Source organism: Cyanistes caeruleus, chromosome 1 (assembly GCF_971803275.1).
Source record: "Cyanistes caeruleus chromosome 1, bCyaCae1.hap1.1, whole genome shotgun sequence".
Classification (NCBI taxonomy): domain Eukaryota; kingdom Metazoa; phylum Chordata; class Aves; order Passeriformes; family Paridae; genus Cyanistes; species Cyanistes caeruleus.
The window spans coordinates 32465209-32492565 of NC_141701.1; the positions used below are offsets into that span (position 1 = coordinate 32465209).

The 27357-nt window shown below is 38.9% G+C and overlaps 2 protein-coding genes across 2 annotated transcripts; one reads left to right on the forward strand and one right to left on the reverse strand.

The window, feature by feature from the left end:
- The first annotated feature begins 236 nt into the window (after positions 1-236).
- Positions 237-9460, forward strand: SBSPON (somatomedin B and thrombospondin type 1 domain containing). The gene is made up of 5 exons (XM_086885343.1): positions 237-512; positions 6577-6771; positions 7338-7428; positions 8256-8432; positions 9099-9460. The coding sequence occupies exons 1-5, from the start codon at positions 296-298 to the stop codon at positions 9214-9216; spliced, it is 798 nt and encodes a 265-aa protein (XP_086741469.1). The 5' UTR covers positions 237-295; the 3' UTR covers positions 9217-9460.
- Positions 8824-27292, reverse strand: TERF1 (telomeric repeat binding factor 1). The gene is made up of 10 exons (XM_023920894.2): positions 27075-27292; positions 25219-25314; positions 22973-23103; positions 21758-21844; positions 20348-20497; positions 18182-18288; positions 16980-17045; positions 16854-16897; positions 15775-15845; positions 8824-11508 (listed from the first exon to the last, which is right to left on the reverse strand). Exons 1-10 carry the CDS (start codon positions 27271-27273, stop codon positions 11350-11352), a joined length of 1110 nt encoding a protein of 369 aa, XP_023776662.2. The 5' UTR covers positions 27274-27292; the 3' UTR covers positions 8824-11349.
- Positions 27293-27357: the final 65 nt, after the last annotated feature.

Sequence of the window (27357 nt, forward strand, 5' to 3'; positions counted from 1 at the left end):
CATCCTGATACAGGCCATCGCTGCGTGGGACATCGCCAGCTGTCCTGCCATGCGGACCCCGCGGGAAACACCCAGCACCTGGCAGGGCACCCCCGGGGACACGTACCCGCCCAAGCTGCCGCTGCCCCCGCACCCCGAAGCTTTGGCACGGCAGCTGTGCCGCTGCCCGACCAGGCAGGGCAGGGCAGGGCAGGGCAGGGCCGCCCCCCGCCCCCGCCGCCCGCCCAGCCCGCTCCGCTCCGCTCCGCCGGGTGCCGGAGCCCTCAGGCCCTCACGTCGGGGCGGCGCGGCGGCGATGGGCGGCACGGCGCTGTCGGGAGCGCTGTGGCTGGGGCTGCTGTGGGCCGGCAGCGGGGCCGGGGGCAGCTGCCAGGGAAGGTGCTGCCAGGGCCGGGATGCCGCCTGCGTCGGTGAGGGATGGAGGGAGGGAGGTGGCTACGGGACCTGCTACTGCGACGCAGGCTGCCGGCGAGCCGGGGACTGCTGCCACGACCACGGCCAGGCGTGCCCGGGTAGGTTGGTCCGGCCCTGGCGAGCGGGGCGCGGGTGGAGGGGCCGGCGGGACCCCGCGCCCCCGGCGCTCTCTCCGGGTACGGGAGCTGCCGGCACGGGCTTGGCGGGATGGAGTTTTCGCTGGGTTCCGAGCTGGGGCGTGCGGGCACGGGCTGCGAGAAGGGCAGATCCCTCCCTTCCTCCCTCCGCAGCCCCGGGGCGAGGGCATGAGCAGGCACCAGGCTGGGGCAACGGCAGGCTCAGGAAGGGAGACAGACTTTTCTCTCACTAGAGAGAAAAGGTTTCCGGATCAGCTGTAGTACAGTGACAGTTTGAACTTACTTTACCTCTAAAATATTATGTTACTTACTTTTCACTCAGGCAAGTCCCAAGTACAGACTGATTGCAGGGGGGCTGTCCCATTACAGAGACAGCAGGGAGATTAATTTAGCACAGCCTGTGTCTTTCAGCTGATTCCTCACATCCTGACAAACAAATATCAATGAAATAATTGGGGAAGTCCCCACGGTGAGGTTTTGTTTAGGAGCATGAATCCGCAAGAATTTACTGTGAAGGCAAAGGCTTTAAAATAAGTGTAGGAGCATGAGTGAGAGGGTCCTCTGCCAGCCCTCGGGGGATGGCACTGCCTGCCAGTGAGCAATGGCAGGAGGGGAAAGCAGCCCAGTTCTACCACACTGAGTGTTGTACACTCAGTGTTGTACAAAACAGATGTTTTGTAGGTATTCACAGCGCCTCTTTCTGTGGGATTTGTACCCTTTGCAGTCTTCACAATTTGACCGACCTCTCTGTGCCTGGGATGCAGTACACAGACCTTGCTTTGCAGGTGCAGTACTAGTACTCGGTCAGCCTAATGTCTCTTCCCATCTGGCTGGATGCATGCCAGCCTACAGCCAAAAAGTTATGAGCCTCTCTTGTACAGTCCTGCTAATTAGCGTGTATTTAGCAGGCTCAGTGCCATGCTGACATAGCCACCAAGCTTTGTGACCCAAGTTGGCTTACATCTGTCCGGATTGGGAGGGGGGAGTACAACTCTCGGATGGTGTAGACCCATCCTAAGGGATGTAAAACTGCACAGAAGAACTCAGCAGAGCAGAACTATGACCCCAGGTGTCTAGAAGAAACATGGTCAACTCTCCCATAGCTAAATAATCTTCTCAGAGTAAAAGAAGGGAAAAAAAATGCACCACAAAGTCTGACAGAAAGTTGCATTTTTGAAATTAGCATATTTAAAATACATTGTTCCTGCATTCAGGAAAATCCATAGTGGGAGAACTGGCAAGATGCTTATCATACAACCACAACATATTGCATCTTTTCAGTAAATCAAGTGATTTTTAATATTCAAGCATAAAAGGGGATAGCTGATAAATATGCACAATGTTAGCAAAAAACCCAGAGCTGAAATCCTTCAGAAAGAAGCTCAAGATTGTGTTAGAGAAGTTCTAGTTTAAACACTTTCATTAGCATGACTTCTGGGGTGACTTCTGGCACCTGGTGATGCCCTGCTGTTATCAAGATGGTATCTTTTGTCTCAGGCTCAATGGTGATTGCCTCAAAAGGCATTATATGTCTACAATATAAGCACACCACTCTTGTACCCTGTGTGGGTGGTGGGTGCCCTAGATCCAGTCAGGAAGACGAAGTCTCAAGATGCTAAGCACACAGGGAACTATTTCTGGGTTTTATTGCCTGTTTCTGCCTGGTTTGACTCCCTGCACTGCCTCACTGCCCACTTGTGCGAGTACCAGTGCAAACAGAGGTTTCAGCACATTTTGCATTGATGGGTGTAGCATGGGAGGGCAGAATTTTGGCACCTTGGCAAGGTGGTCCTAGAACTCACACATCCAAAAGCTAAATTTGTAAGAAGTCATTATTTAAAAGGTAAATGATCATATATACTCTCTATGGCAAGCAGTCATTGACTTGTGTACTGTATAAAGAGAAATTCTAAATTGTTCCAGTAGAAGTTTGTATCAATTTACGTAAGTATAGCTGAAAATTTTAGAGGTTTTTTTGTTCATATTGGATGTTGAGGTCTCCCTGTTGAGTCTTGCTAAAATCTAAGTGTTTAATGGCACCAGGGGTGTTCACTGGCATAGTTCACTGTTTTGAATGTAGAGTTGAAAGTTTTAAAATAGAGATGTGAAGAAAGGTGATCAATGGTTCTCATGCTACACCTTGTTTATCAACCTTTTCACAGCTCATGATTTCAGCACCTGGAGAAATGACTTCTTTTGGGGACTTTTCCCAAAATATTACTTTTCCTTAGGGGAAAGTGTAAAGTGCCCCAAGTGTAAGTAATCAAGAGATGCTAGGATGCAAGAGATATTAGGAATCATACAAAAACAATGCTCCAAAATAAAAGAAACCACTGAAAGAAACCACTAAACCTGCCAGCAGCAGGGTTAAATTCTGTCATGCCTAAAAATCACTGTAGGTTTGGTACTTTATAAATAGAAGGCTCAGCAGAAGCTCATGGACTGCTGAACTCAAGTTCAAGAGTTTTTAAATAAAGTTTCTTGTAGTTCTAACACTGAAGAATATTTTTGAATAAATAAAGACTATTTTGGAAAAAGAATATTTTTGTACATAGCATTTTAAATAGGAACTACTGTCCAGTGAGGGCCTGAGAAAGGAATCAGCTCACCATTTGAATCAAAGTGGTTACTATGGGAAAATATGGAGATCCCTATACATTACAATATATGTTGTACAATGAACATTCTACAATTATCCATTTTTCTTTTTCCAGAAATGAAAATAAAAAATTAAATATTTGAATCAGAAATAAGGATTTGTGTTTCATAGTGCTGCAAACAGAAGATAAAAATAAAGTTTTGGCTACTCAAGCTGTCTTTCATAAATTAGCAATGTAATTTTTCTGTGTATTTTTGAAATTCCAAGTCTCTCGTTAGCTTCCACATTTTGGTAGGTACCGGAGAACAAATCCCATCCTTCAGTTTCCTTCTGAGGACTTTCATCCTCTTCATTGCTTCAATGAATCATCGTTTAATATCGTTGTGTGAACTAAGCTGAGCAAATACCAACACAGGGAGGGATCCATAAAGATGTAGCTATGGATCCCTGATACTTTTTTTGTGTGTGTCAAGAAATGGCACTGTTCCTTTTATGTAAGCTCATGGACCCAGTGTCTGTCATGCTGGGGAATTTGACATCTTTCCAACAAGGCACAGAATTGATCTACTGTCCCTTAAGAGCTGTTGGGTACTGACTGCAAAAGTGACATTATTATACCACTTGCCTAAATTCCATTCTAGCAACCCAATATTCTTATTTTTCCACATGTCTAGGGCAATTCATCCTTCTTATTCTAATTCTTGATAACCATAAAATTACCATGTATTTCTGCAGATGACCAATATTTAACTGTCGGCTTGGTTTGATTCCAGTAAGACATGAATCATCACTTTATTTGTTATGCAGTTACTCAGTCCCTTTGGGAGTTTCTTCATGGAAAATGTTATATTAGACTTGATGTTATCTGCATATCAAGGTGCTAATATGGGATTAAAGTTCTTTGGAAATTCTTATTTATGCAGGTCATTCATACAGCCAGCTTGGGAGGGAATCAATAGATAAGGAAACAGGCTAGAAAGATGCTTACTGTCCTTTGGGTACTTGGGTAGAACTAAGATGTGTGATCAGGTGTTTGATCAGGGATTGAAGTCTGTGCTTGTACCATTAAATCGAGTGGGGTTGAGTACTGTGTTTGGACCCTTTGGTGGCAAAAATCGTGAGGTTGATGCTGCGTTTAGCACTTGGCCTGGCTATCCCATGTTAGAGTCTAAGACAATTTTACTGGTTTTTTACTTAGACTGGTTTTCTTTTCTAGTTCACTGTTCTTGGAACAAACAGTCTGAGCTGCACTGCAACATGTAAGTGTGGTGCCTTGACAGCCACATAGGTTGTGTCATGTACTTTGGGGTACCTGGATGTGTCTGAGGGCAGTGCCTGGTGGTTCAGTGTCAGGTGTCTGCATGAGGCAAAGGGAGCTTTTTCTGTGACTTTCCTGCACTGTTCTACAAATCATACTTGGGAGCTGACTGGGAAGGTGTTTATCAGTAGGTAGAGGAAAACAGCAGAGAATACTAATTCTCTGAGCAGGATGGACAACTGGTGGCCCAATACCCAGGGCAGCCCTGTGGTTCTGTTTCAGTGAAATTCCTTAGCGTGGGATGCAGCGTCCTCAGCCACTACACCTGGTGCTGTCAGGACGCTCAAAAGTGGGCGGGTTTGGTCAGAACAGCTGGTGCGCAGTGAGAACAGAGGAAGGGAATTTTAGTAGATTGGTAAGGACATCTGCCAAGCAGCCTCTTTCAGAGGTTTTATCTGCTCTATGATATTGGTAGTAGTCCAAGAAATTAGAGATGTAATGACAGAGCAAACAGTGCCATTTCTATGTTTTATGAGAAGAGTTACAAATCCCAAGGAGGTTATCACATTCTACTCTTTCTTCCCAATGTCTTGTACCGGCAGAATCCCAGAGGGTATAAAATATTTTCCTGAAAGACTAGTTTGGTCCCATCACTTTCCTGCAATGTTGATGCAAGGATGTAACTAGTGGTTAAGCAGTAAAGCTTCTTGGGGATTTAAATTGTAATCCAGAAATGTGGGAAAAAAATTGAAAGCACGTGATATGTTCCATTATAAGCTAATGAGAAATAGTACACATAGGAAATTAAAAAGTTTTATTTAACTAGATAACAGGAAGCATGACCCAAAACAATCCAGAACCAGGTTAAGATAGCCCAACCATTGATGAAAATGTGCATTTTGTACCGTTTTCTAACCTGGAGCACCTACCAGGTGGCCTCCAGGAAAAAAGGCTACCGGAAATGGACCGCCACTCAGATTAAATGTCCTTGTAGGCCACAAATTGTGGATGACACATGTAGGGAAATGACTGCTTATCCTCAGAGAATTCTTCTACTTGATGGATGCCCGTGTGTGAGACATTTTTCTTATTGCTCTCTCACTGCTCCTCCTGCCAAGGCTGTGCAGATTTGAAGTTCCCAGGTGGAGGGGTTGTGTTTGTTCCATCAGTGAGCATCCAGAGATCGTCCTACTCCAACCCCTCAGGGCTCAGCCTGCAGTACAATTTTGAAAAGCTGTAGTATTCATTCTAACTGCTAAAGAGAAAATTTTTAGGTCATACAGTTTTCAAAAACAGGACTTGGTGTTTCTGGAGATGAGGCTGAGGAAATCAGTTTAATGGAGATGTGAAATGGCTGTGTGTTCTTTACAGTTGCATATTGTTTTAATGGGAAAATAAAGTGAAGACTTCTGTGTTATGTGGCTTCTCACTCAGGAATAATGTATCTATCACCTGATTTGTATTCTAAGAATGACATCACAGAACCTTTTCTTCCCCTGCTCGAGGGAAATGCAGTTTCTTATGATTCAAAGTTTACTTTAAAAATAATGGTACTTTTCTCAAAATTTTTGCTTAAGTTCAGAGGAAATTTGTGATCCCTGAGAACTGAAATTCAAATATCCAGTGGACTGTTCTGTAATTGGAAATGAGTAGGACCTTTGTTAAAACAGGGAAGCAAAGCGGTGGCAGTGGATACAGTTTAATGTTGAGGGAAAAGGAGTTAGAAATTGATCTGAAGGGAATCAAGCATACTGCTACTTAATGTTCCAGCCTTTAAACAAAATCCAGTGGTATAGGAGCTGCCAAGGAAGGTCAGACCAGTCTGGTGTAGATAATCCACGAGCTGGTCTCCTTTGAGGCTAATGCTTTATGCTTCAGTAGAGGGTACGGAAGAACCTCACAGCTGTAGAGAAAGGTCTTGATGAGGGGCTGTTTCTTTGTGGACAAGGGATGGGATAGGGAGCCAAGCATTGCAGGCAGGTTTGAATTTGCAATTTGAATATGGAAAATCCTGGAAGAATGGTTTAAACCCATATAAAGGTAGAAAGTAAAAACACCCAAACCAAACAAAAAGCCCCTCAGTGTAATCTTCTTATCTCAAGCTTTTGAGAGCAATTAGATAAAACTGAAGTCTTGACTATTAATAATGTTTTAATACTGCTTTGCAGCTATTCCCTGTGTTGTGGGGGAGTGGAGTCATTGGAGTGGCTGTGCAGAGCAGTGTCATCCTGGGCTGCGGATCCGTAGGCGCTATGTACAACAGGAACCTAAAAACGGTGGGGAACCGTGTCCAGCTCTGGAGGAAAAGGCTGGCTGCCTGGAATACCTCACTTACCAGGGGGAGGAATGTGGCCATGAACATGGTATTCTCAATTTCATCTCTCTGCTTACGTTGTGTCCATTACAGCCATCATAAATTTTACTGATGTCAATGAACAGCAAAACACCAAGCATCCATCTACAGTTATCTGGTTAAAATTATAATTTAGAAGTTTACTTTCTACTGTCATATTGATTTTCATTCAATAATTTGTTTTCTTGCTCTGTCTTTTCTTAATTTCTATTAAGCAAACAACTAAGCTGTGTGCATTCCTTCAGCTGAATGTAAGTATCAAATTATCTCTGTGCGAAGTTAGAACACAAATTCAGTATGAAACAGGAAACAGTACTCCTTGTGGGATTCCAGCACATCCTATTTCCTCACTGACTAGATGGCATGCATTGTTAGATATTTTTCTCCTGAATAAAGAGAGAGTTTAGCTGTAGGGGATGGGGTTGAGGTCCAATGTTGGCAACATTTTATCACTTTTTCAATAAAGTGAGCCAGCATCGCCATCCACAAGCTCCTGATTCATTCACCCACTGTTACAGTAATTGAACTATGACTCAGCTGTGCCTTGCTGTTTACCATAACTGTTTTTTTCCCCAGTCCCTGCTTTCATAACTACCTCTGAATACGGTAAAGAAAGAAAAAGAAGAGCAGCATCTTCTCTCTGGCCTTCAGACAAAGAGGCAGCAGGGTAATCTGTTTATCATATGTATGTGGGTCATCTTGTTCAGTAGAAAACAGCTGGCTACAGAGAAAAATATAATTAAATTTGCAATCATTAAACAATAAGCTATAGCTTGTACTGATTTTCTTTCCTGCAGCTCATTTGCATGTTCTAGATGTTGTTTTTTATTACTTGCTAATTGTCCTGAATTAGACATTGGGATCATTGCAAATCTGATGACAGCTGCTTTTGAAAGCCAACAGTAAAGAATGCTGAAACAAAGATGAATGTATCCTAAGTGTAAGTCTGAGAACTTAGATGTAGGTCTCTGAACAAAATGGGCTGAATGGGATTGGTCACAAGAGACCTTTTTTTATTAAACTATTTGACACAAGCAGTAAGAAATTTCGTTTAGTTACCAGTAGAGATAGCAATGAAGTTTAAATTAGGCCATTACTGGGTCTGTAATGCTCATAATGCTTTGTCCTGTGCTATTTTTTTCTAGAATAATAAAACTCATGGATATTCTCAAAGTCTCTTCCAATTTCTTTCAGCAGCATAGGAGAAAGAAATATGAGTTACTGAGATCAGTTTTTCAAAATAGTTTAATAATACAGAACACTACCAGAAAGTGAGATTATACATAAATTACTGGACTGGGGCATAGAATGAGAAATAGTTTCCGTAATGCTTTTAAGAATCCACTGACTGGGTTAGGGTCAAAAAGAGATTTGTTAGCAATGACAATGTCTGACTTGCATTTCACAAACACCACCCTTACGATATGCAAGTCCATTCAAAGCGCCTACTTAGCTCATGCTTTCTCATAATTTGGTACTTTTCCTTCTGAGCAGATACTGTGTGGAGTTCAGGACAGAATCTCTTTCCCAGCACTGCGCTCTGGAGACGCGTCCGCACGCGCGCTGGATGCAGTACCTGCGCGAGGGACACACCGTGTGCGTCGCCTGCCAGCCCCCGGCCATGAGCACGGGCACGCAGCGCTGCTCTGGAGATGGCCATAATGCACACGGGTAAACCAAAACCCAAAAAGAGTTAAAACTTCTCAACATTTCATTAAAAGCTGCATTTATTGCACCTAAAAAATGGAACAGCTCAAATTGCTTGTAGAGAGCTCAGGTTTTACCCTTTCAGTTCTCGCAGAAATTGCTTTTAAAACATAGATAAAATCGGGAAATAATTCCAGTATAAGAGTTCAGTGCTTTGCATGCTTTATTCACAATTGTGAAGTGATGGAATTTGTGTAGTGGAAGAAGACTTCTTACAACTATGGCACTTTTATTTAAAAATAGTATTTCCTGCCATAGTCCAAATCTGATTGCAGATTTAACAGTGGTGGTGGATTGGTACTTGCCTCAAGCCTGTATACCTGGTTTTTTAGAAAAGTAATTGTGAAAGCAAATATTTAGTATTCAGAACTGATTTTTATTTGATTCATACATTTATTAATATTAGGCATACTAAATACCTGTACAACCAGCTATGCAACCCACCATCCTGGATACTCCACACAGGAATATAATGTCTGCTCCAGAAAGAATTTTAAGAGCTAGATGAGTTTAATAAGCTCTTACATGATTAAACAAATCCAGTCTTCTGACATTTTATACAACACCATTTGATAATACTAAATTCACAGCTTTTACTTGTCTAATTTCTCATTTATTGTCTCATTTCAGAGATAAAATCTTACACTGGGAAGCAATTGGCAACTCTCAGTGCCAAGGAACCTGGAAGAAGATCCGGCAACTGGAACACTGTTCCTGTCCCCTGGTGCATAGTTTTATTTTTACATAAAAGTTTAAAAGACCTTTAAAATGGCAACAAAAAGAATACGAAAACTAACAATGCCAAGAAACCAACATATTTCTGCTGCATTTTCTGGAGCCTTAAATTTTACATGAGTCAGACCTTTGGCAGAAGCATTTCAAGAAATGCTCTCTGCCTTAATACAAAATGCAAAGACTGATCTCTATCAGAACACTAGAGCATGTTTCCATGTTTGTCTTTTGTAATTAAAGAGCTAATGTTTCTAACCATAGTTGTTACTTTTCCTGAAGTTTTCCATCTTTACTGGCCATAGCCCAGTCTATAGGCACTGCTCCTAAGTAGTGAGACAGCCAAGTATTTTCAAGTCTGAGAATAGTGACTGTCAGCATTTAAGAGCAAGGGTGAATAAAAATTAAGTTTTGAGAGCTAAAACCAATTTCAGTTTAGGTCCTTTGTTCCTCTCCAGTATCATCTAGACAACTTTTTACACTACATCTGTAAAAGTATTCTTCCTCTACACTGCAGTTTTCACTTTCAGTCACCTTCATGAAGACATACTTAGTGCTGTTAAGAAATTGGTCTCCTCAGAACTTCATGTCAGTAATACAAAGTATTAAAGTAACTTTCCTGGCAGGTGAACCTAGGCAAGACTTTGTGACTAAGGTAAAAAAATTACTTATTACTAGTTAAAAATGCTCAGCTACAATGATGAACATAGAACCTGCAACATCTGAGCTCTGACAAGACTACTATGGAGGTTGAGAAAATTTCCTGTTAAGACAGGCAGTATCTCCACGCAACATAAAGACTTCCTAGAAGAAATCATAGTGGTTTCTTGGCAAGAATGAGGAAGGTGATCTGCTTGAGGTTCTGTCAAGAATGTGTTGTGGCACAAACCTTTGAACTGTATTTTACCATTTTATCATAATGAAAGCAGGACTCCAAAACAGAAAACAGAGATTTTAATGCTTTCTGAACATTGCAGACGTCAAGAATATATGTTTTCCTTTTTAATGGGGAAAATTGTTTCAGAGAGCTTTGTTTTATTATGACCAATTCAGACAGCTGCTTTTTCTTGTAAGATTATTGGAAAATAAAAACCTTAGCCAAGAAAAAGGCACAAAAAATCTGAATTCAGGGGATTTCACTTTTAAAAGAATGCTGTATTATGTTAGTTCAAGTCACTAGATTCACACCAGTATGGAAAGCACGAGTTTCCTGAGATTGTGGAAATCTCTTCCAAATGATTTGAATCCAGAGAGACCAGCTAGTGCCATCATACATCTGTTCCAATCTCCCATGAGCAGGAGGTTGCAGTGGCCAGCAGAGACCTTGATAGTGACCCCCAACGTGTATCTTTGCTGTCACTGACAGTGTAGACTCGTTACTGATCCCCACTTTGGCCATGTATTATTGAACTTTCCCTTTCCTGCTGCTCTGGAAGAAGTCACTTGTCACGACAAGGTAGGTGGCACAAGCTAACCAAGAGATGCTAAGTGCTAGTATAATAGTGCTCCTGTCCCTGTAAAAAATAAACCAGTCCCTTTGTTACTTACAACAGTTACAAACAGTATATGAATTTACACATTTTTAACTGCAGAAAAAAACAACAAACCATCAGCTCATAAAATTAGCAATACTAATACATACATACTTTTTGGTATAATTTACAGAGATGACAAGTCTGACCAAAATTTCAAAGTCAAGCAAAACAGATTAGAATGGATTATATGGCAGGAAGTAAAATTATGAAAAGGGCAATCTAAAAAGAGATACAGCCCTTCAAAAATACAGAACATTTGACCTTTTATAGCTTCCATCAAACTAAAGATGTCACCATTCAAATCTAATACACCCATTTACATAACAGACATTTCCTAAATCACTGCAAACATTTTCACATTTCAGAATCTAGGCCATCTATTATTACATGTAGCAAAAAAGGCCAGACTTTACATTTAAGTCATCATTACCAGAGCAAATGAGCTTACATGAGTGTTCTATACCAATTAGTATTCTGTTTAGTGTTTTATGACAGCAACACTGCTGGACACTGAGACTAAAATAAGATGTTATTCTGAAAATAACATCTGACTGAAAATAATAGAGTACGTCCTCATGCAGGGAAAGGTTAAGAAGAGTTGTTTCCTGTAGTCCAAATCAGTTTTGCTTCATCTTGCTCAATGTTCTCCACCGGTCTTTCAACATGACACTTGTTCGGTTGTTGAAGTTACCATGGACTAAAATTTTAGCCCAGTTACCCACTCCAAACTCCCTTACTCCCAATTTCAGCTCCAAGTCTTCTTTTTGAGTCCATCGCTAGGGCAAGAGCAGAGACAAATACCAGATAAATGAACAGAGGGAGATATTAATGTCAGCAATTATAACAAATATAAAAGCAAGTTTTCAAACAGCTCTCCAGTTATTAGAATACAGTTGTCAGAGGGCTTTTCTTTAAGCACCGTATCTTGAAACTAGAGATAAATGATAAATTTGTAACTGAACCTGTAGAGCTTTATGGGGGCTCACAAAGGGGACCTGTGTTAATAAAACCTTGGGTTAATTGGAGTAACTGGATTGGAAGTAAAAAATGTTTATAGAATTACAAGAGCCATAAGAATTGTAAATGGATAAATCCAAAGGCCTAAAATTTATATCTTGGTGGAATAAAAGAAAGGTTGGTTTCCCAGAATATGAATAAAACCTCCTTCTGTAAGTAGCAGATCACTTCCAACTATCAAGTAGATAAATGGTGTTTGCTATAAAGCAGAAGGGAACATTAGAGAATCATGTTATGGCTCACCTTTACGACTGAAAGCTTCAAAATTGTAAAGAACTGGGCAGAAAGGGAAATGCAGGTGCAAAGGAATAGGCTCAGCTTAAAGGCAACTAGTAGATCTGATAAGTGCAAGGAAATGTGAATTATGAGGGAACAAACATCACTTAACTATGAAAACAATGTACCAAATGGAAATGTAAACCTTATGGCTGCTGTCATTACACAAATGCATATCCTCCTGCTTGTGCGCAAAGGAGGATGAGCAGCAGGAACACCCATTCAGTACGACTGTCAGTGGCACAAGAACCCACATCCATGGAAATAAGAAGAAAAAATAAATTTATTTCTTAATGATGTGGAATCCTTCTGGGATCTTGAAAAGATTCTGCTCTTGTGAGTATCATCAGTTCAGTCTCTGGCCAGGTGACAATTTTGAGTGCTATTCTGCATGGTTCCCACCCTTCTGTTAAATTTAAGTTTCTAGAAGTTGCAGCAGGGCTCGGAAATGAAAGATAGGGGGAAGTCTCTGATGGGAAACAAGCTTAGATAATATTCAGCCTCAAAACTGTGACAGATGAAAACTGTATCCTGGTTATTCTCCAAAAAGGGAAAATGTGGCATCTACACAAAGTCCAGGCTGAGGTATGTAAAGACCAAGCTTCACATCTCAAAGCTGAATTTATTCCAGCTTAATGCAAGTATCACAGGGCCTCTTCAGTAAACTTTGATCACTGACAAACCTCACTAAGCAGTGAAAGAATTACAAGTAATCGTAGTTCAACTGTATTTCTAAACAGTTAGGAACCTAAAACTTCCCATAAGTAGTATAACCTTTATCAAAAATACTTCGTTTTTCCAAGTCTTCCTGTTCCACAGATCTTTTGCAATATTAGCAGTGAATAGCTTTTTTTTCTACTATACTAAAAGGCCAGAGATTCCATTGGAATCATGCAGTTCATGTAATTTCAGAGCATTCCAGAAAACTTTCCTAAATAAAATCTTTATTCAAGTAGCACAGTTATGCTTGACCTACAACACCAGATAATTCAAATACTTTCATCAAAAGAGACAATCACAACCCGTATTACTTGCAATGATTAATTATATTTGCTGTTAAAAAGGTTGTTTTTAGCCTGTTTTGATTTTTAATTACTTACATTGACCTTTTTTAAAAAATAAATTTCTTCTATTTATTGTATAAATGAGGGCCTGCTTTACAGGCAAATCAGGGACAGATTAATTTTCTTTTCACTGTAACTTGCTCCCTGCCCCACTCACTGACAAGCTGTCATCCTCTCTGGGACACAATTTATGTAGATGTCCACTCTGCTCTGTTACAAGACTGGTTGAAAGCCTGGACATAAAGCAGCACTACGCTTGAGCTCACATCAGCACAGTGCCTGGTCCACAGCAATGTGACATCTGGCCAGCTCTGAACACCAGCAGAGCAAACTTGAGTTTGCCAGGCAGAATGTGAAGACACCCCCTCACATATCAAAAGATCTTGCTGTTCCTTAGAGTTGGTTCTGCTCTAGTAATCTGTCTTCCTTTATGCATTATGGGACTCTGCTCAAGCAGAGTTTTCTCCTTTAGCTTTAAATATATGTATTTTTTTTTCCATAAAAGTCTGACTAAATTCTGAACACTCAGATTTTCAGACACATTGTTTAATTTAAATAAAGTATCATCCACATTTTAGACAACTCAAAGGACTTGCCATATACTTACTGGGTATAAAATTGAGTACAAATTCTTCCCTAAATTCTGTGACACTTGCATCCCCTAATTTAGGAATGAGAAAATAAAGTATGTGTCCTTTCAATAGCACTGCAGATTGTTCTATGCTAACTGAAAACACTGCACTGAAAAGCTGAAAATGGGCACTGAACCATTGCAATGAAATGCCATTTACAAAACAAGAGCAAACAATGCCAACATTGAATGAGGGACTACATGGAAAAGGAAGTTCTAGAAGTCAACAGCTCTGACATTCATTGCATTCTTTCAAGCATGTGGACAATTTTATAACCCAGATTAAGCAGAGAAGCAGATTTATTGTTTAAAAGGCCAATTATCATTGCTTTCCATAAAACATTTATGACGTTTCAGCGGTAGGGAGTAAGGCATAAATATTACAGAGGGAGAAAATGCCTACAACTTTTCTAAGTGTTGAAAGAAACACAGTTTTGAATCTTAAGTTTCATTTAAGTTCTTTTAAAATTTTCAATGCCACTGTCAGATTCAGTTCTCTACAAATTTAGTCTTTATATTTCAATTAAGGTTGAACTATAAGAACATAATTAAGCAAACAACTCCTATTTTTTTTTCTAACAAGATGTGTATGTAAGCCCTAGACCTAGACACAGTGCTTGTAGGTGACCCCATAACAAACTAGCTCAGCATTAAAATATGTGAATACAAAGCTTTCATTACCTCTGTGTCACTGTGGTCCAAATAGTTTAATTCTGGATGTTGAAAACAAACTCAATGGAAGTGTTCATGCTTACCAGCAATTGGCTAACAAGGTACCTATGCAAGTATATGCTGGAATAAAGTAATTATGTCTTTAAAGACAAAAAGCAAATCCAGTAAGGGCAGCTTTTTTTTCTTAGGACTCTGGTTTTATCTGCAGCTTTTAAAGAGGTTGTCAGTGATTTAACCATTCCTGAGATTTGTGAGAAAGTGAAAAACTCTTTTTAGAGGCTTAAATTTCAAGGATAGATGAGGTATAGTTAGGACCTCAACCAATTTGAAGACAGCATGTAACTGAAGATTTAACCAGTACTTCAACTTCAGTAAAAATGCTTAAAGAAACAGGAATAAGTACAACTCTCTTCTAGGAAAAAAACCAAAAACAAACATACACAAATTTGATCTTCCCTGTCATATGAAAATGAAATATCAAAATGAACCAGAAAAATTAAACAGCTCACATCAAAATGGATATATGACTATAACTTGCACTGTTATCTAAACAGAAAGACTCGACATTGCTTCCTAAAATATATTATGATGAGGAATCCAAAAATGGCAATACATTTATTTAATGTTAATTTCTTCACTTATCATGATAAAATGTTGAACACTTATGAGAGAAAATTTGCTGTAAGAAAAAATTAGCTTGAAAGACCCCAACATCAAATCAACTTCAAATTTGATTCTAGTAAGGTATACACTTCTGCATTTCCCACCTATGGGAATTCCAGCATTAGTGAACACAGTAGAGTTATTTTAATATAATTATTTTAATATATTTCATTTAATAAAAATTAAGTAGGCTTACCCACGAAGAGAGCACAGGACCATTTGAAATGTAGCATTGTAAGAAGACCCTACCATTTGGTTTATAAAACTATAGAGTAGTTTCCCAAGTATATATATTTTTACAACGCATAAACAAAGTATTGAATTATAAAATTGCTAAATCTTTAACCTCCTAAACTGGAAAACAAATTGCCTCTGATATTTGGCCAAAATTCTCACAGGCAAATGACATCCTGAATTCTTTAATCAAAACTGTGGAAAGAATATTTTGTATCACAGTAAGCTTTGGTAACAGTGTAGCTCAACAAATAAAAGGCTTGGAAGCATTAGCAACAATATTTGAAACAGCAAAAATATGTTTTATTTCCTGTCTTTGAAAAGAAAAGGACTGTAACTATTTCAGGAGCTGTAGCACTTGAGTAATCTACAGAACCTAAAATCTAAGCACTAGATTTAAAAATTAGATTGAATAAAGCTGAGAAAAAAATTCTGTGCATTCAGATTCATTCTATCTACATTTAGAAAAGAGAATAGGTACAAACCTGTCTTCTTCGGCTACATTCAGCTACAAAAGAAACTCCATTTTTTCCCACATTTTGCGTGTTGTTAAGACCTAGAAGACAGTTAATATAAGTCCAGAACAATGAGGAGTCAACATCAAGGAAGCAGTTTTGCATTTTATCATTTACAAGTGACAAGAATGTACACTATTTTGATTTGCTTTGACAAACTGGGAAAGTTTCAGTGTCTGTTTACATACAAGTATACTTTGATGTATATGAACGCACATGTATCTTGCCATAATCCACGGGCTTAAAAAAATAAGCGATTCAAAAAAACCCACTGTATTTTCTATACAGTAGAGCTCACAGAAGAATTATATTTTAAACACTTAGGTAAAAATTGGTGCCTTACAATAAAACATTGCATTGTCTTAAAAACATTTTTACTATACGCACTAGTCTCGTTTTACATAGAATGAGAAGTAACAATCGGAGCTATGATTCTTTGTATACAAATCCCATAATTTCCAAGTAAGTGTATCAGGTTTTAACTGTGGCAAGCATTCAAGGCATCATAAGAGTTTGTCCTTCCATGTGCAACAAATGGAAACGTGCAGGAACTATATCATCATCTCTCTGTGGTAAGAGGGTGCTAATGGTCTTAAGAACTTATAAGTATTATATTATCTCTGGTTTTAGGTTTTTAAGAAGTAATACCAGGAAAATGCAAACATCCTGACTACAGGCATTTTAGAGTACAATTTGCTTTTCCCATTAGCTAACTTCATTAGTCCCTTCCAAATCAAGTTATCTAGCACAGAATTCAGAAAGAAATTAATTTCAGTACTCTGCTGTCAGTTTTCTTTTGCACAAAAAAACCCTAAGTACCATAAACCAACCAAGCAAACTAGAAAATAGTGAATGATTTTGCAAAATTAATTGCTAGAGAACCTTAAGCCACTTCACAGCTTCCTAAATATGCATATATTCTGCATTTGTGCAGAAACTACATACAACCTGGAGTGTTTTTATCCACCACAATCATTTCTGCATTAATCCAATCACATTTCATAGCAGTTAGAAATAAGTGTTTGACATGACTGTGTTGAAATACTCACTCTGAAGAGCTCTGCTCTCTTTGGGTTTCTGTCCTGAACTTCTCCTGCAAAGAACACAAATCTGAAATCAAAGTACAAACAACTTGACGAAAAGTCTGTGATCAGAGCAACAACAAATTTTTTTACCTTACTGTGGGTTTTTTTATGTTTCCATGTGACTGATTTCTGATATACCACTCCTCTTTCATCGATCTTAAAATGAAAAGACAAAAAAAGTTATTTCCTAGGCAGCAACTTGCCTTTTATATGATTCAACAATATTTAAATAAAAGAAAATCCTAAGATTTCTCAGATGTGGTATACAATCACTAACTGCATCAATGCATTCATCCTTTTAACCTTGCCTCCCTACACCTGGAAAGGAAATACAAAATCTGCTGAGTTGGAAGGGACTCACAAGGATCACTGAGTTCAGCTTTTAGCCCTGCACAGGCATCCCCAGAAGTCACACCATGTGCCTGAGACCACTGTGCAAATGGTTCTTGAACTGTCAGATTTGGTGCTGTGACAACTTCCTTTGGGTAGCCTGTTCCCAAGACCTTTAAGCTGAAGACAAGAGGCATTTTGCACTTCTATTTTTCATCAGGAATTATTTCCATAGTTTTTTTTGAATGAGACTTTCATCATATCTCTCAGATGCGTCAGGAGTTGCCCTTCTAAAAAAATAAACTGAAAAATCTTAAGACTTGTCTTCCTCTATACTGTCTGCATCAGCCAATTTTCTTAATTAAATAATACCAAGTATTCCTAGTACAAAAATTAAGAAATACAGACTATCCCAGCTAAAGACTGCAACTTATTCTCCCTGAAAAACAAGTGGCGATAAACCTATAATATGAGCATTTTCCAAAATAATCATGTAATTGTTCTGAAGGTTTGCACTGTCAGAATCATGAAGCAACATAAATATTTCCCTTCACACTAGTATGATTAAGGGGTCAGCTGTAAGAAAAATGTAAGTCTGATTCAATTTCCTTATTCTTTTTCTTCTTGAGATGATCTATGGCCTGAAATTAGAACTAAAAAGAGTTCAATCAAGCATTAAAAAAGCAAAGTATTTTTGTGCTTTTATTATTATAGACTGACAGTTGTTTAAACTACGAATTGTGCAACCTCACAAATTAAACTCAACGACAAGCTATTTGATGTAAATGCCAAAAGTAACAACCACAGAAGAGCACAAAAAAAAAAATTAGGTAATGTGCTTGTTGCTAATTTTCTATAGGACAACAGTTTGGAATCTAACGTCCCTCCTTCTACCTACTCTTTGGTCTACAAGTTTCATGTTACTGTCCAAACATATACTTTAGCAGTATAATAATACAAACCTTTGTTTTGTTTCCAAATCACTTTTGTCATTTTCATTAACTTCCACAGGTCTCTTTTGCAATGCTGTTGCTCCCAACCCTTTAGATGCTACATGTTTTGTGGCTTCCTGTGAGAAATAGAATTGGTACCTTAAAGTCAGGCAATACCTAGATAGGAGTTTGCACTAAGATTAATATGTATAATTTTTATTAGAACTAGCAGTGCTTATTTGACAGACATTTCAAAGATATTAACATTAAACTAAGTAAGTAAACTAAGCTAAGTAGTTTCAAAACAACTTTAGCATGTTTAGTTGAAATCCATAATGATCTTTATCAATTGATAACTTGGTGAAATTTTAGTCATAGCTGCAACTGATTTTTATATGGACACAAAGAAATACAATTAATAGTTGCATAATGAGTGAACTTAAAAACGTGTGAAGTTAATTGCAGAGCTTAACTGACTGCAAAATCTATCAAAGTACTCCGAAGTTTGGTTTTTGTAACTAGGTTAGAAACTAAAACTGACAGATGTCAAGTTTATCTAGTTCTGTAGCATATGGCAGGACAAAGCATACACGTAACACGTTCAAAAGACATGTCTAAACAGACCTTAGGCTTGTAATCTTTTTTCTACTGGTAAAAAATATTTCTAACATCCTGCTCATACTTTCAGCGACAAACCATGATTATTTCTCCTTTATTGCCAAGAGAAGGAAGTAGTAATTCATTACTCCTTATAGAGTACCTAAAAGGAGCCTCCTACACTGAATAAAGTTGGGACAAACTCCTTATCAGGGCCTGTAGTGGTAGGACAAGAGTTAATGGTTTTAAACTAAAAGAGGGTAGATTTGGACTAGATATAAGGAAGAATTTTGTTTTGTTTGTGATGAGAGTGGCAAAACATGGAATGGGCTGCCCAGCAAGGTGCTTGATGCATGATCCCTGAAAACCTTCAAGGCCAGGTTGAATGGGCTCAAAACAACCTGATCTAATTGAAGATGTCCCTGCTTATTGCAAGGAGGTTGGGACTAAACTACCTTTAAAGGTTCCTTCCAATCCAAACTATTCTAGGATTATTCTTTTACACATGGCACTAGAAGAAAGAGAAGAGAAATTAACAGTTAAAGCTAGAGTGTTCTGCAGAGGAGTCAGGGTACCCTGCTGGGAAACCTGTGTGCTGCACAGGAGTGGGAATTCTTCACAAAGTTATCCCCTCCATGTGCCAGAACAACTCTGTTCAAAGTAAGATTTGCAATGTGGGTGCAGACAGTAGGACAAATGTGCAGGCAGTGAGGACCTTAGGCATGCTACTATGGAGTTCTGGGCCTTCTCTGACACCTCAAAACCTCACTTCCTCTTAGAATCAAAGAAAGAGCCTTGAAAAATAAACTTGAAAACTGACATTCATGTGAAACCATTAAAAGGTATTCCTTGTATTATACTTTGACTGCATTTAATAAGTTGTCTCTCTGGTAAGAAAATAAAAAACACAGAGGAACTTCAGGATTGTTTATTTAAAATTTGCTTCTTATTACCTTTAGATGTCTGTGCTTTTGTAATTGAATAATTCAATATTCTTTTATACGAAGTAAACATAAGAGAAATTCTTTACAATCCTCTTGAAGATGAACTGAAGAAGGAATGTTGTTCTTGCCAATTTTAAATCACTTTTGAACAAGACGGTTTGTAAGGAGCATTTGTATTTACAGGAAAACAGTAATAATAGTTTTCTATTTCCTAACTCCTGACATTCCAAAAGCTTTTAGCCAAATTAACAGGTCTTGATTTTATTTTTAATATGAGAAGTCATGTAGGCTTAAATAAAATAAGCATTAAATATAAAGCTATGTTTTTTAAGGAGTCCGATATCAGAACTGCTTCCCTTAAACAGATCTTGTTTTAATTACACTATTTTCCTAACTATTTTTCTAATCAAAACAGTTGTGGGAAAAACATTCATAGAAGATACTTTAGAGGAGTCTCTCTTTCCTACTAACTTTCTCCAAGACATAGTACTTAAAACAAAAATGTTGAATATAAGACAATCCAAAAGAAGGTAAAGTTTCCTTTTTATCTAATACAGTAATGTAATATTGCCTAAACAACTCCCTTCAAAGGATAAATCTATTTAATTGTATCAGGTAAGTTTTTTCAGAAGTTTTTAAAATATTTTCAACATACCTGTATTAAGAAGTTAGTTTCATTTTCTTTCATGAAAAGTTCAATGTAAGACTTGATTTTACTTATCAAAAGACTGTAACTGAAGCTTTGGAGAAGAGGAACATATGGATCCTTGGTTTTAATTACAGTTGCCAGCTTCACCCTTAAAGGCTAAGAAAAGCACAGCTTTATACAACACAAATCCTACAGTAAACTTGGTATCTATGCTAAACAGGAAATGCAGAAAGCTAAATATGGTGATTATATAGTTTCCTGAATATCCCTATACAACTTCATGCTACAGTTTGAAAGAGTTCTGGAGTCAACTAGACATAATACCAGCTATTTACTTTATGTGCTCAGTAAATGGTGAAATGTAACTGACCAGAGATTTACAGGTTCATTTCCTTTACAGATAACACTGAAAGCAGCTTCTCAGTGGAGGAAAAACACACAGATGAAGTCACCCATTACTCAGTTCTCTCTTCTGATTTGCTGCCTCAAAAAAGACTGCCATTGGAAGGGGTGTACAGTGTTCAGGAAAAGGATAATGTGGTACAGCAGCATTAAGGATACATCAATACTGATAATCAGAAATTCACATTTTGTCTACCAATCCGTCTGAATTTTACCGAAGCCAATATAGCTGTGTAGAGGCTGCATTTTTATTTATGAACTTGAGTACTATTACCACAATCTAGATTTTCCAAACCTCCAAATCCTCTGAATGGAAGTGTATCTGAAGAGTAAGTTATACACAGGCTACTACTTATGAAGAACACGTGTCCTAATATTCCAGCTGAAGATATAGGCAGCATTTTTAACTTCTTTTCACCTGCAGCTCCTCTATTGCTCTTTTGTCCACCTTAGCAAATTCAAGTGTGTGCACTAACTGTTATATTAAAGAGATATTCACTCAAGCTTGTAACTTTCTGAATGATACAGTCAGCTTCAAACCAGGAGGCAGCCTGACATATATGTTGACTTTTCCAGGCAGAGGCATAATAGCATTCAGTCTATACTACAGAAGCTAATGAGTTTTCCTTCCCTGGGATGCTTTGGTACATAGAACACTAATCAGAGGTAACAGAGTCCACTACAATAGAAATCAGCAAACTGGCTGTTAATAGTCAGCGCTATCAAATTCCCAGAATTTGTAGTGCCATCTCACTCCTCATATGAAGTGGGAGAGGGGATGAAGAACAGCTGCTGCTAAAAACATTTTACTCCCACAAATTATCCAGTATTTCTATCATTCTCCTAGACGGAAATTTCCTTTCATATTTTAAAGTGACAAAAGTGTGAAAGTGACTGCATAGACAATAATGAGATTGAAGTTATGCAGGTAGGATTTGCTAGCTTTGAAGACTGACTCCCCTCTTTCTCCTCTGAAAATCAAGAGCTTTTAATGCAATTTAAGCAAGTTACTACCTTATCTGAGTCAGAGTCTGTGAACAGCCTTTCAAGAACTTCAGCAGCTTCCTTGAAGTATCTGTTTTCCATATGGACTGCTACAATCTACAAGAAACATAATTACAAGATATGATGAAATACTTTCCACCTGAGATTCAGAAAAAACAAGAGAATTCACAATTCTACAGTTTTCTACAACTCCCAAAATTCAGATGATTATATATTTAAGGGTTACTGACACTTATCTACTTCTAACAGTTAATTCTGAAGTTAGTTTTGGAATTTATTTCAATTGACATCTTTTTTAGATTGGCAGCTTTTGAAACAAATTTGAACTGGTACAAACAGGAACCTTATGAGATAGAAAAAGGTTCCCTGTGCAGATCAATTTACTCTGTACTAAAACTGAAAATTCCATTCAGTCTGCTAATAGCCCAAGCTTTTTGTAAAAGGGGCTCTGCTTTAGCAGGATAGACTAGAATTTTTAAGGTTGGAAAAGACCTTTAAAGTCATCAAGTCCAACCACAAACCCAGCACCCACCACCATATTCACCATTAAACCACGTCCTCAAGTGCTATATCCATGTTTTTTTCAAACACTTCTAGGGATAGGGTCTTCACCACTTCCCTGGGCAGCCTGTTCCAATGTTGTGCAACCATTTGTGTGTAAAAGCTTTTCCTTATGCCAAATCTAAACCTCCCCTGACACAACTTGAGGACATTTCCTCTCGTCCTGTCCCTGGTCACCTGGGAGAAGAGAACAACCCCCACCACCACTGCCCCTACAGCTTCCTTTCAGGCAGTTGTGGAGTGTGATAAGGTCCCCCCTGAGCCTCCTTTTCTCCTGGCTAAACAACTCCTAGCTCCCTCAGCTGCTCTTTGTAGGGCTTGTGCTCCAGACCCTTCACCAGCTCTGTTGCCCTTCTCTGGACACTCTCCAGCACCTCAAAGTCTTTCTTTTCCTAAGGGGCCCAGAACTGAGCACAGGATTCAAGGTGTGGCCTCATCAATGCTGAGCATAGCAGATACTCACTGCCCTGGTCCTGCTGGCCACACTGTTCTGGATATAAGCCAGGATGTAATTTGCCTTCTTGGCCAGCTGGGCACATTCTGACAGTTGTTTAGCTGCTGTTGACCAGCACCCCCAGGTCCTTTCCTGCCAGGCAGCATTCCAGCTACTCATTCCCAATGAGTAGGTAGCATCCTGAAGCATTATGAGTAAGTCACACAGACCTGAATTTGAATCAAACGACGAATATCTTCATGAAGCTTTTCCAGTTTCATTTCTTCCCTTTCAAGTAAAGTCCAGAAAGACAGAGCAGATTCCAAAGGTGAAATTCTTTGATCATTTTCAAAATGTAATCCTTAGAGGAGGAAAAAACCCAAGTACTTATAAAAATTAAAGAATAAAGTTAAACAGTTTACATTATTTATATGCAGTAAAGTGATACATAGTACATAATTTCAATTCCTTTTCCCTCAATTTTTAGGTGTGTTTAAGAAACCTGAAGCAACTGTCTTCTTTTCAGAGAGACTGGCTCTTCCTACCCTTGCTAATAACATTACTGCTGCATTTTCAGGGGGTATTATGTCAGCTAACCATTGTTCCCTTAAAGTACCACTTGCAGTTAGGTATTTGGACTGGCATTAATGATACATTAAACTTAGCATCAGATATCACAACATTTGATACTGATTTTGTTATATAATCACCATGCTAAGTAGGTTTTTTTTTTCCCTGAGTCTATCAATATTTCCATGTTTTAACTTTTTTGTTGTATTTGAAGCGCCTAAACTGAGAGGGAAACTCAGATGTACATGAGTGTCACTGAAAAAGCAGAAGCAGCCTCCCACACCAGGGTACTGCTATGCCAACACCAAGGCTTGTCCAAACTCCCAGCAAAGGCTCAGTGACCAGTTCTGGCAGAAATCTAGCCTAGCCAAATATTTATCCCCTCAACACCCTCAAGCAGTTTCCCAGTCTGGTCCCTGCACACCTGCACAAGTGGCTGTGCCAATGTAACAGATGCAGGAGGAGCTGGCAGGTGCACAAGTGCTTTTTTTGCCAGCTTAATTCAAGATATTCACTGAACTTATGCCTTCATTTTATGGCATTGGCAGAATCTCTCTTAACAACTTATTACTTTCATTAAGTATTTTTCAGACAGAAGGTAAACAATTTACTCAATAATGTAGAGAGAAAAATTATTTTATACCTGCTACAATGTCAAACAATGACATTTCAAACAGGATTATGTACATATATATACACACACAACTAAAACAAAAACACATCTTTCTCTAATTATTGTCTCAATCAAGTAACATGACACTTCATATTTTTCATTTTAATAGTGTAAAACCAAAGTATTTAGCTCTTAGAGTTGAAACAGCCTACTCTGTGTGATCAGCATAGATCAAATATTTTAATAACTGGAAAAAATAGGAAAGCTACCATATATTAGCTTTCCATGTACATTGTACAGCTACACCTGATGTAATACCTACTACACACATGCAATCTTCCTCACCATACAGATCATTCTCTACTGATAAGATAAAAACAGAATGAATGAATGCATATTCTCAAGTGTTATATACAATAATTTAGAGCATTAGCACAAAAAATTCATCGTTTGTATACTATTTTAAATAATTTGATGAACTATTTTAAATGTTAGAATTTGATTCTCAAGCTAAATTAAATCAGGATGACATAATACACTACAAGCAACATAGGAAATTTAATTGTCTAAAAACAAGACTTTGTGACATAGCTAGGCTAGAATACACTTTTTCAATGCTCAGGCTTTCAAGACTTCTTCTGAAGTCCTTAAATTCCAAAAAGTTTTATCAAACAGTGAAAAAAAAAGAAAGTTAATGCCTTGCCTTACAGAAACTCAAACAAAGTCATCTTGGCTAAACCAGTAAGTTGCAAATGTAGCCAAAGAGAAGGTATGGTAGTGAATAAGAGCCCCAGGACTTGCTGCCAGCTGAAAGTCTTACAGTCTTCTGTAGGAAACATGGGCAGTCATCCTTTTCATCCATGTTCTCATTCCTGTTGTCTGTCCTACTTTAACCTCTGAAGTTAAATGTGCAGAAAAGAACACATATCCTGAGTTGCAAGTATTGCTTACTAAGAGCTAGTCAGTCCTTTCCAGTATATTTCTTTTGTCGATACTACTCTGACAAAAAAGACTCCATGTAATTTAAGAAGTATATGGTTGTTCAAACTCCATGCAGCTAAGTCAGTCAGCAGAGAATAACACCAGTCCTGCAGACAGCTCAGTCACATGTGCAATAAAGGTAGTCCAGAATGTGAAATTTATTCAATTCATTTATATATAGACATATCTATATAAATATATACATATATTGATATGCACAGAAAAGGCTATGTTTAAGCATATCTAATACACCTCTGTAGAAGTTCATGCAACTATTTTTAAACAAATGAAGAAAAGAACCTGAGTATTTACCAAGGCTTTTTCCTTGTGCAATTCTTATCAAAAGCTGGCAGAGGTATACTGTTTTTTTCTGATGCGGAGGTATTTGGGGGAGGCCATTAATAAGAGCTGGAAAAGAAAAGTTAAGTGAGTATTGCTCCCACACTGCCACAGTGTGGTTAGACATATACTAGACAGTGTGTTATCAGATTTCACCAAATTTCGAATTTCTTAAGAAACCAATGAAGCACACTTAATTAGTATTCTCCCATGCTAAAACAACTTTATTATACTTAATTATATTTTATTATATTTAAGAGCTTGACCAGAAGAAGATATCCTTTCCAGAAGAAACAGCAGAATTATTCACAGTTTATAGTCATCCAATTCAAAGACTGTAGTATCAAATTTAGGGATTTTTTTGTGAAGTAGGTTACTACAAAAGACAGCTGTCTGCTCCAAGGAACACTTCCAGGGAATGCCCACAAAATATGAGCCACAGGCAGACTGGTAGCACATGTTGCTATAGCAACTTACTATGGCAGTAAAAATGACAGGGAAAGCTCACTCAGAAATGTAAATTTACAAGGGAAATCCTCCTTGCAAGGCTGGAAGGTCACAAGGATTATTACATATTTTAAAATGGAAGCGATAATGAGTTTATTCCCGTCACAAAGGTAACTGAATTTCTTATGCTAATGGGCTGGATACAGTAATTCATCTTCACACCATAATACAGAACCATTCAAAGTGAAAAGTGAATCACAGAATAGATGGGGTTGGAAGGAGCCACTGGGTATCATCTGGAACCACTACCTTCCTATCTTTCTGCACTTGCTTCAGTTTGAATTGAGTTTCTTGTTGACAAACAATCATTATTTCTGCAGGGTCTCCCTTTGATGCACGCAAGAGTAATTGTTCTGTGTTTTTATGAAAAAAACCACACCCACTTTTCTCTTAGTCTTGTGGCTGTGCTTAGCTTTTCCCATAGACTTTTACAACATTGATTTTATGATCTTACACTGCCAAACTCTTTCCTCTGTTGCAAAACAGAGTAGGAACAAGTTCAAAATTTGCTATTACTTCTCATTTCCATACGGCCTTGAATTCTGTGCAATTTAATTAATAGTTTCTACTGATATACTCAGTTCTCCCAGTTCTTCTCAAGAGATATTTTCAATTTGCTTTTGCATTGACAGTGTCTCTGCTTCCCACCTTCACGAAACGTCAGAACAATTCTCCCTCTGAGCAGCAGTGCAAAGGCCACACATCGAGAAGCAACGAAAATAATTTAATCTAGCAGCCCCCCATTCAAAGCACTTTATTGGGTTATCGTTTGATTTCTTATCTCTTACCATATCCCATATCAATCTCTTTAATAATCATTCTCCATGCCTTTGTAGTCCATTCTTCGCAGAAGTTTAAACAAGTCATACTACTCTGTTCACTTGAGTAGAGAACATATACAAAGACAAAATATCCCCCAAAGCTCTAACCTGGTATACTCAGTTAAATTGCTTTTTACAGATGAAAATATCATAAATCCATCAAATTTATCTGAGACTTACACATTTACTTCCAGTTGCTAACCATTCTCACTCTAAAGTTTATTTCTCATTTTAAATATGTTTTTCCACTCAAAATCCAGCCACCAGATTTCAATTTCATCTCATCTCTGAGAGACTCTAGGTCTCTGAAGTATTTCTAGCACTGCTGTACTATCACCGTGTGCGATTCATCTCATCTCTGACAGACTCTATGTCTCTGAAGTATTTCTAGCACTGCTATACTATCACCGTGTGGAGTGCTGCCGATACCACCCGAGCCCTCCTCAGGCCGGCCCGGGAGCGGCTGTGCCAGAGCCCCGAACCGGCGCCACCGCTGCTCACCCTGCGCAACGTCCCTCCACCGCCAGAACTCCGCCCCGCTCTGCTCCGCGAAGTGCCGGCACAGGCAGGAGCAGGCGAACTCCAGCATCCACTCCGCGGCCACGGCCTCCACGGCCGCAGGCGGGGCCGGACTGACGGAGCTGCTGCTGCCGCCGCCGCCGGCCGCTGCTCCCGGCGCACCCTCGGCCGCCATCGCCATCTTCAAACCGCGCGCCAACGGCTGCCAGCCCTGACTTTCACTGCTTCGCAGCCAATCAGAGAGATCGCTCCGCCCTGCCCTGAT